General features: G+C 40.3%; 1 protein-coding gene across 2 annotated transcripts; it reads left to right on the forward strand.

Moving 5' to 3' along the window:
• The first annotated feature begins 7081 nt into the window (after positions 1–7081).
• On the forward strand, positions 7082–9814 carry LOC109212054 (urease accessory protein F). Of its 2 annotated transcripts, XR_002065803.1 has the most exons (4): positions 7082–7199; positions 7319–7426; positions 8384–9548; positions 9631–9814. XR_002065803.1 is itself a non-coding variant. In XM_019375675.1 (3 exons), exon 3 carries the CDS (start codon positions 8394–8396, stop codon positions 9123–9125), a length of 732 nt encoding a protein of 243 aa, XP_019231220.1. In that variant the 5' UTR covers positions 7082–7199; positions 7319–7426; positions 8384–8393; the 3' UTR covers positions 9126–9814. The 2 variants fall into 2 exon arrangements, 1 of the variants encoding a protein (XP_019231220.1); XM_019375675.1 differs by having other exon boundaries at positions 8384–9814.
• The last annotated feature ends 999 nt before the right edge of the window (positions 9815–10813 follow it).

A 10813-nucleotide genomic window follows, 5' to 3' on the forward strand; every position in this document is an offset into this window, starting at 1 on the left:
GTGCAGGCAAAGGATTCTGTGCAATGTTTTGAGTGGCACTGTCCTGGACCACAATTATCTCTTCCTGAATCATTCTTTCTATCTCTCTTTTCAAATCCCGGCAACTTTCGATATCGTGCCCCTAGGCATTGGAATGGTATTCACACCTTTTAGAAGGGTCAAAGCTTCTTGCACACTTGTCCACATGATTCGGAGGAATGGGTGCAATCAGGTTATATTGCTTTAGTTTCTCAAACAAGTTTGCATATGACTCTCCCAAGAGGGTGAAAGTTTCCTGCTTCTGTGCCCTCTCTTGCTTGAAATTTTGGCTGGCCCGCAAACCTGCTCCAGGTAAATTCTTGTAGGCTCTTGGGGGTGGGTAGGTGTTTTGAGTTGGGTAAGCATTTGGTGGGGTGGGTGCGCGCCATTGCGCATGGGTAGGATGTTGGGGGTATGTTCGGGCATGGTGGACAGAGAAGTGGGGATAGTGTTGTGGTGGGCTATATGGAGTGTGGGGGTAGGTTTGGGGATGGGGTCGAGGTTGGTTGTAATATGGTGATGGGCCCCTGGACCAAGCTCTTGATTCAACTACTGCCACATCTTTTTTCTTTTTCTTTCCCACTACCCCCCCCCCCCCCCCAGTGTCGCTCTGGATAGCCTGGGTAGTTGCCTTGATTGCAGAATAGCTCATGATTTTGTTGGATTTAAGCCCCTCCTCCACCATACTTCCCATTTTCACTACTTCGTTGAAAGATTTTCCCACTGCCGACACCAAGTGACCATAGTAGGTGGGTTCCAAAGCCTGCAAGAAGTAATCAACCATCTCGCTTTCTTTCATTGGAGGATCGACTCTTGCCGCCTGTTCTCTCCACCGGAAACCATACTCTCTGAAGCTTTCCCCGGGCTTCTTCTCAATTTTAGTCAGTGACAGACGGTTCGGGGCAATTTTGAGATTATACTGAAAGTGGCACGCCAATGCTTGGGCCAAATCATCCCACGTGTACCATCGGGCATGATCCTGTCGCGTGTACCATTCCAAGGCCGCACCACTTAGACTTTGACTGAAGTACGCCATCAATAATTCATCCCTTCCCCCAGCTCCTCTTATTTTGCTGCAGAATCCCCTTAAATGGGCTACCGGATCACCATGTCCATAATATAAGTCAAATTTGGGTAGCTTGAATCCTGCTGGCAACTGGACATTGGGAAACAAGCACAAATCCTTGTAGGCCACACTGACTTGGCACCCAATCCTTGCATGTTCCTGAAGGATTGCTCTAGGCTTTTTACTTTTCGAAACATCTCTTCCTGTTCCGGATTCTTAAGCGGCTTGTCAGTTTCCACCGGGAGCTCAAAGTGAGGGGTGTAGGAATATGGCTCAGGAGCTTTAAAGGTAGGCTCAGGAGGGTAGTACTGGCTGTCGTGAGTTTGAAACAGTGGCTCACTGGAAGATCTTTGCAATGTGGCAGGTGGAGGCGCCACAAAGACAGGGGTGATTGGTGGAGGAGGGTTTTGTTTGGGTAGTGCAGCTTGGGGAGGATAGGAGGTGGTGCCATAACTCTGTTGGTAGAAAGGGAAAGTTGACGAGGAATTCACAGTAGGAGGCTCCTGGGACTGAGCCAAAGGTGGGATATATGATGAATTGGCGGGATAAACTGGCGCCGGCTGACCCTTAGCCTAGGCCTGACGCATCTCGGCCATCTGCTGCCTCAACTTATACATTTCTTCCCTCATTGCTTTGACATCCACCACGTCTACCTCTTTTGACGGGTCCATGATACTGGTATCTGATTCTTGGCCTGTCATGTTCAGTTTGTTTGTTGACCGGGTGTTGTAGAAATGGGTTGCCAGGATGCCAACTAACTAAACCACCTGCCTGGACTCATCATCAACAACAACTTTGTCAGTGGTTAGAGCATTAACAAATAGATAGCTGCCCTTTTGGGGAATGAATGTACCTAAGCAGTTAACCATTTCTATTATGATTTCGCTTGGTTGCATGCGTCATCCCGGCTTTCCTTTTTCTTTTCTTTTGCCTTTCCTCTCATTCTTCCCTCGTGTTTTCCATTGTTTGTTTCTTGCCATTCCCTCTTTTTTTTGCTTTTCTCTTATTTTTCCCTCTTTTCTTTTTTTTTTCTTTTGCCTTGGTTTTTCCTTGTTCCTATTCGCTCCTTTCCTCAAAATTGTTTTTCCGCTCTTTTCTTTCCTTTGCTCCCTTTTTATTTTCTCTTGTTTGCTTTTGTTTGGTTTCGAATCACACAGGGCAAAAATCACGTGCTCACAGCATGCACGGCATCACCCTTCGTGCTTTAACACTCTCTTACCAAAACAATGCACGGCATCACCCTTCGTGTTTTAACACTCTTCCTCACCCAAACAACAATCACAAACAATAAGGGCAAAGAAATAAATGAAATCACAATAAAATCCCAGCAAGGGAACAACAATACAACAATCATATCCCGGCAAGGGAAACAATATCAAAGAAACAACATCCCGGCAAGGGAAACAACATTAAAAGCAACAACATCCCGGCAAGGGAGACAATATCATAGCTAGGGGTGTGCATTCGATTAATCGATTCGATTTTGACCCTTATCGATAATTACTTATCGATTATCAATTTGTACATATGCTTATCGTTATCGTTTCAATAAGGTTTCGATTTTTTCGATTTCAATTTCGATAAAAAAATAATCGATTCGATTTATCGATAAACCGATTCGAATGCACACCCCTAATCATATCCCTCTTCTCTTTTTCACATTTACTTCCCATCTCAATTCACAACTTGAGCCAATGCTCTATAATGTTCAATTGCCAACAATAATTCCACAAATCATTTCACAACTTGAGCCAACGCTCCTCAATGTTCAATTACCAAAAGTAATTCCACAAGCCTTGTTCAACAATAGAAATATCACATAAGGCATGAACAATACAAAATGGAGTAATATTAATCATAGCATAAGACTCACGGGCATGATGGACACCAACGTATAGATACTCGTCACCATGCCTATACGTCGTACTCAACAATCAACACTTAGCAAATGGACACAACTCCTAATCCCTCAAGCTAAGGTTAGACCAAACACTTACCTCGATGCCACGAACATAATTCAAGCCTCAACTACCGCTTTACCTCTTGATTCCACAACCAATTCGCTCGTATCTAGCCACAAGTTACTTAACTATATCAATAAATGCTAAATGAATCAATTCTAATGCATTAAAATAGATTTTCTGGAGTTTTTCCCAAAAAGTCAAAAATCGACCCCCGGGCCCACATGGTCAAAACCCGAGGTTCGAACCAAAACCCGATTACTCATCACCCACGAACTCAAATATATAATTTGTTTTGAAATCGGACCTCAAATCGAGGTCCAAATCCCCAAAATTTGAAAAACCTAAGTTCTACCCAAAACACCCAATTTTTCCCATGAAAACCATTGATTTTGAGTTGAAATCATGAGAAAAGATCTTAAAGATTAATAAAAACGAGTTAGAAATGACTTACAATCGATTTGAAAGAGTGTTTGTCTTTGAAAAATCGCCCAAAGGTGTTTAGGTTTTGAAAGGGTTTGAAAAATGGTTGAAAATGCGTCTAAGTTATGATTTTGCAGGTTGCAGATGTCGCAATTGCGACTAAGGTTCGCAATTGCGAACCCCGCAAACTGTTAACTTCGCAAATGCGAAGCTTTTGTCTCATTTGCGACCCAGTACAATTCCGGTCACCTTCTCATTTGCGAGGGACCTTTCGCAAATGCGACATCGCATTTGCGATACAAACGCCGCATTTGCGACCAAGGCTGCCCAGGTCGACATTTGCATTTGCGATCATTGTTCACATTTGTGAGCTCCCATTTGCGAGCCTGCAGACCTGCAACGTACCAGCTGAAAACCTGCAATTTCCTAAGTTCAATTCCACTTCGTGGCCTATCCAAAACTCACCCGAGCCCTCGGGGCTCAAACCAAACATGCACACCAACCTAAAAATATCATACGGACTTGCTCGTGCAATCAAATAATCAATATAACATCAACAACTATGAATTGAATCCCAAATTCATGAAATCATCCAAGAATACCCAAAATTCCAATTTCTCAACTTTAAGTCCGTTTTATACCAAACCAATCCCGATCTTTACCAAATTTTACAGATTCAACCAAATTATTATTTCAAACTTGTACCGGGCTCCGGAACCAAAATACGGGCCCGATACCATCAAATTCAAACATATTTCATTCCCAAAAACTCATATATATTCCAGAAAACAATTTTCTTTAAAAATTCATTTCTCGGGCTTGGGACCTCGGAGTTCGATTCCGGGCATACGCCCAAGTCCCATATGTTCCTACGGACCCTCCGGGACCATCAAATCACGGGTCCGGGTCCGTTTACCCAAAATATTGACCGAAGTCAACCTAAATTCATTTTAAAAGGAAAATTCATCATTTTTCACAGATTTTCACATAATGACTTTCCAGATACACGTCCGGACTGTGCACGCAAATTGAGGTGAGATTAAAAGGAGGTTTTACTTTCAAAACGAGTGATGACCTTTTGGGTCATCACATCCTCCACCTCTAAAACAACCGTTCGTCCTCGAACAGACATAGAAAAGAAGTACCTGAGTCGGGGAAAAGATGGGGATATCGGCTCCGCATATTGGACTCGAACTCCCAGGTCGATGCCTCAGCAGGCTGACCTCTCCACTGAACACGAACAGAAGGGAAACTCTTCAACCTCAACTTACGAACCTGCCGGTCTAGAATAGCTACCGGCTCATCCTCATAGGACAAGTCCTTGTCCAACTGGACAATGCTGAAATCTAACATGTGAGATGGATCGCCGTGATACTTCCGAAGCATGGACACATGAAACACTGGATGCACGACTGATAAACTCGGTGGCAACGCAAGTTTGTAAGCCACCTCTCCCACTCGATCAAGAATCTCAAACACGCCAATGAACCTAGGGCTAAGCTTGCCCTTCTTTCCAAATCTCATCACGCCCTTCATAGGCGACACCTGAAGCAACACTCGCACGCCGACCATGAATGCCACATCACGAACCTTACGGTCGGCATAACTCTTTTGCCTGGACTGAGTTGTACGAAGCCTATCCTGAATGATCCTGACCTTGTCCAAGGCATCCTGTACTAGATCCGTACCCAACAATCGAGCCTCTCCCATCTCAAACCAACCAACCGGCTACCGACACCGCCTACCATATAAAGCCTCATAAGGAGCCATCTGAATGCTCGACTGGTAGCTGTTGTTGTAAGCAAAATTCGTTAAAGGCAAAAACTGATCCCACGAGCCTCCAAAGTCAATTACACAAGCTCGGAGCACATCCTCCAAAATCTGAATAGTACATTCGGACTGCCCGTCCATCTGAGGATGAAATGTTGTGCTCAACTCGACCCGTGTACCCAACTCACACTGAACTGCTCTCCAAAAATGCGAGGTAAACTGCGTACCTCGATCAGAAATGATAGGCACGGGCACTCCATGAAGACGAACAATCTCCCAGATATAGATCTCAGCTAACCTCTCAGAAGAATAGGAGACTGCCACAGGAATGAAATGCGCTGCTTAGTCAGCCTATCAACAATAACCCACACTGCATCGAACTTCCTCTGAGTCCGTGGGAGTCCAACAACAAAGTCCATAGTGATACGCTCCCACTTCCACTCAGGAATCTCAATCTTCTGGAACAAACAACCACGTCTCTGATGCTCGTACTTTACCATACCAATTGCAACTCGTAAATACCATAATCTTCATATTTATCTTTGTCACCCCCATTAGCCAACAGTGTATAAACTATGTAATCATTATATCCTTAGTCCATACTACGTGTATATTCCTAAATTATGCACTGAATATATATTAATTATACATTATATACATGTTATACAAAGTGTATACATAAGTACATCACTGTTACACAATGTTAATTTCACTGTTACTTAGTGTTTATTTTACTATTATTCAATGTATAAACAATTGTTATACAAAAATTCTTACTCACAAACGCCATTAGGAGGAGAAAAGAAAAAAAAAATTCCAAATCCATCGCTTGAAAAAACTGCCCAATTGGGTTTGAAGCGAGAGAAAGCAGGGCAGAAATGGGTGGATTTGATGAAGAGATAGACGAAAGAGAAAGCAAAAAAAAAGCCAGCAAAATTGTGAAGAAGTGAGAAGCGGGAGACGATGTTGTGAGAGAGAGAGAGATAGAGAGAGAGAGAGAGAGAGAGAGAGGTGAATGATGGGAGCGATTATGTTTATCGAGAAAAGTCAGGGTTAAAAAAAGTAATAAAAGTAAAATACGGCTATTTAAAGTTTTTATCTTTTATGGGCTGCTATTTCAGTTAAAATTCCAATTTGGGAAAAAAAACATAAATAGCCATCCGATTGTCTCCCTTTTTCCTGTTTAGCCGTAAACTTTCATCAACAAAAAATAGCTAGTTGGCTAATTCCCTCTTCTATCAACTAAAATAAATAAATAAAAAACCCTTCCTTTATACTTTGCCTTATCTTCTGCTAATATCCATCTGAAAATTATCATAATCTCGTCCTTCTTTGCCAAAAAAATATTCGACCTACATTCGGCAATAACTATTGAAAAAGAATCTCCATCAACAACCAACAAAATTAGGAAATACATATTATCATCAGAAGGAGGAGTGACGAACAAATATACCAATTGCAACTCGTAAATACCATTATCTTCTTCTTTATCTTTGCCACACCCATTAGCCATCAGTGTATAAACTATGTAATCATTGTATGCTCAGTCCATACTTCGTATTCCTAAATTATGCACTGAATATACATTGATTATACATTATTCTCATGTTATACCATGTGTATACATAAGTACATCACCGCTATACAATGTTAATTTCACTGTTACACAGTGTTTATTTTACTTTTATACAATGTATAAACAATTGCTATACCAAAATTCTTACTTTTAGTAATAAAAATAAAATACGGCTATTTAAATTTTTTATCTTTTATGGGCTGGTTAAAATTACAATTTGGGCTCGGATCCGGTTTTTATTAGGAGCCCATCAGTTTTGATATTCTGAGCTTCTTCCTCCGTCTCTGTTTCTGCGTCTCTCCCTCTCTTTCACCTTCAACACTTCCTTTCCCATCCAACGGTAGAAAATCTAATACTCCCCACTGTTTAATTACAGTCAGCACAGGTTGGTCATAGTTCTTCTTGATATCTATAAATAAATTCGCCGTCTTATTTGCTTCAAGTAATCATAATTCAGACCACGTAATATAATAATCTTTATGTTGTTTGATTTGAGTTGTTCAGATGAAATTCGAAGACTGAGAGTTGTTCGCTTGCTCCTTGTATGAACAAAACTACATGCTTCAATTTCTAACCACGCAAATTTGAGCATTTGACATCATTTGATCTAAGGTATACCCTTTTATCCAAATGATCTATTCAATATGGCCAGTGAGTTAATTTAGTATGTTAGACGATTAGCGAAAATTGTAATTATTAGCGAATAACGATTTATCGTCTATCTAAATTATCAATTATTATAGATTGGATTCTAGATGCTATTCCGTGGATTGTAAAGCACCAAAATGAAGTTTTTTAAAAATCTTTAAGCCTTTCAGATTTAGTAGTCCAGCAAATGGAAACGAAAGTGATTTTGCACAGGAAATGTGAATAGTTTATGTATCATAGAGTCATAAACTTTTCTGGATGTGTTGACGATGGAGTACTTTAAGCTTCATCCATACTGTTGTCAGCGTGTTATTCTCAAACTTAACTAATTTGCTGTTAACCAGAGAATTCAAGACTACTTGTAAGCTGAAGAAAGGATGGTCTATTATCAAATAGTTCTAAGAATGGCAATCACACAAATTATTAAAATATATAGCTGCTTTAAAAAGTTTGACGTCTAATTAACTGCAAGATAGCATCTCGGTCCTATGTGGTTGTCTCAATGATATAGAGCACGTTGGGTGTTAAACTAACAATTGTATGCTTCTGAGTAGCCAGTGGGTGAAACCTTGGTGTTATAGATTCTAAGATTGTGTATGGAAGAAATCTGTCTAGGATATAAATGATCAATTTCGCTTGCTGGGAGATAAGGTTGTTAGTAAGAATCTGATCTGACTATTAAGATCTTCAGTATGTTTTCGTTGGACAGGAATCTATTGCTACTTCTGGCAATGTATATAATTGCACAAGGTTCCTCTTTCTATTTGATTGCACAAGATTTCTTTTGTTTAGAGTTATCAAAAAGTGAACTTAATTTACATAATCTTTCTTGGACCATTCTGACTGGTTCAACATGAAGTGCTGTTTCCTCCTGTTTTTTATTTGGTTATTCTTTCCTGCTTATGACTTCTAATTGCTCAGGCCTTTAAAAATGGAGGATGTGGTAGAGAAATTTGATGACACTCTCCAATTTGCACCAAATGGATCACTACTTCAGTGGAGCCAATGGCAATTGCTTGATTCCGTTCTTCCTACAGGTGGTTTTGCTCATTCTTTTGGCCTTGAGGCTGCTATTCAAGCTCGGTTAGTCTCTGGGCCTGAAGACCTTCGAAAATTTGTGACCCATATACTGGAGAATACAGGAAGTCTATTGCTTCCTTTCATCTATACTTTGAATGCATCTCCTACTGTCGAAACATGGTATAAACTTGACAAAATATTGGATGCAACACTAACAAATGAAGTTGGTAGGAAAGCATCTATCTCACAAGGATCAGCACTTCTGAGGGTAGCTGCCACCGTGTTCCAGGAAGTTCCGACTTTAAAAACAATGCGAGAAATGTCTTTGACTAGCGGAGCTGTCCGTTTCCACCATGCCCCCATTTTTGGACTTGTATGTGGGCTTCTTGGATTAAATGCTGAAACTTCTCAGAAGGCTTACATGTTTACTACAATGAGAGATGTTGTATCCGCTGCAACAAGGCTCAATTTGGTTGGACCGCTAGGTGCAGCTGTATTGCAGCATCAGCTTGCTGCCAGTGCAGAAGAACTATCAAAGAAATGGATGAACCGTCCTGTACAAGAAGCATGTCAGACTAGTCCTTTGCTTGATACTGTCCAGGGCTGTCATGGTTATTTGTTCTCCAGGCTTTTTTGCTCTTGAATGATGGAACTGAAGATTCAAGATACGGGGGTTTGGGTGGATGAGAAAGTTATTGATCTTAATACTACAGTTCCATAAACAATTGTTGAGAACATTTCAAGCTTGTGCTTTCGCTTGGGTGTAATCAGAGGCACCAACCACAGTGACAGCTTCTCTTAGAACTGCCGAAGGATATATGGTTTTCACACTTCCAAATTGTGATTTTTCTTCTTCGAATGATGGATATGTCTCTTGACTTGAGCTACAGGGGTTACACCACTATGTTTGTTTCAAGAAAGCATAATTGATGAACCACAAGGCTTATAACAATATGTTTGTTTACAGGAGGCCACATTCAATTCAAGAAAGTTTGAGTGATGCTTGCAGATATGCTTTGTTATCAGGAGGAAGTACAAGAATGTGAGAGCTGCAATTAGCTCGCTTGTAAGACCGACATCTCTCTGCCATTCATTTCCCCCCGCAAAGATTCTTCAACCACAATCTATAATATGCAATTGAATTGCAGGTCGATAGTGAATGGCCTTTGGACAATTCTTAAGACGGAAAAGTTGGGGTCATAAACTTGCATAAAATGGTATATTCTTCTAGTTTTCAGAGGTAGCTTGTTATTCAAAGGCATATATTGTTGAATGTTGAAGACTACTAAAATACTGATATCCTCTTACTGGTGCCAAAAAATCTTTTTATAATCTCAAATCTTTTCGCTTTCTTGAACAAAAATCACACGCCCTCTCACAAACTTTATGAAATGGGCTACCTGCTCTTTTTTGTTTTCTCTTCCTTCTATACTTTGTTATTAGAATGCCTGTTATTAGAAAGCCAGCAATAGGTCTGTCCAAATGTTCATTGTTGCACTGGATATGGGCTGGGTTCTGTTTCCATATTTTAATATGGCTTGCCAACCTATATCAAGTCAGAACCAATACATGTGCATAACTCCAAAATCCCAAAATCAAAACGATGCTATTACATCTATGTTTAATAATGTCAGCAATATTCATTTTCTGTAAATAAAAAAAGAAAAAACCGTGTTCCAATATTCATTTAGAGACAATTTATTATGAGAAAATCTCACTTTATACCCATTAATCCTAAACTATTTACCCTTAAATGCCCATGTCCAAACCATTTACTACTCCTACCCATGGGGCCCAAACTATTTACCCGATTTTTTGCTTGCCAACCAAAAAATTAAATCAGATGCAAGATTTCCGAATGGCTTCGAACGTGTCAACATGCAATGCTACGTGTATCCTTTTTCTTCAACTGGTGTCTCCATTGCTACTCAATTTCCCTGGCCATATAAATGTGCCTTAATTAATTCCTTCTTACCGAATTGGATATTTTATAAATAAAGTCATATATCAAGATTCAAAATTAAACCAGATATAGGTGAAGAAGAAGAATAGGAAAATGGCTCAGATGACAATAGACCCACAAAATGAGAAAATAGAATATTTTGAGTTGTTGAGTGGACACAAGATTCCTGCTATTGGTTTGGGCACATGGTGAGCTGAAAATGAAAAGGACTCTGTTTATACTGCTATCGTTGAGGTATACTCTCAACTAGACGATACCCGGTTTTTTGCTTGCCAATCATCTTTCTTTCTTCTATCGTCCAGTTTATGCCCAAAATTGAAGAATTCTCTGCATTGCACAAGAAAATGACGAATACCACTACGTGTCTC

This window comes from Nicotiana attenuata, unplaced genomic scaffold (genome assembly GCF_001879085.1).
Source record: "Nicotiana attenuata strain UT unplaced genomic scaffold, NIATTr2, whole genome shotgun sequence".
Taxonomy (NCBI): Eukaryota; Viridiplantae; Streptophyta; class Magnoliopsida; order Solanales; family Solanaceae; genus Nicotiana; species Nicotiana attenuata.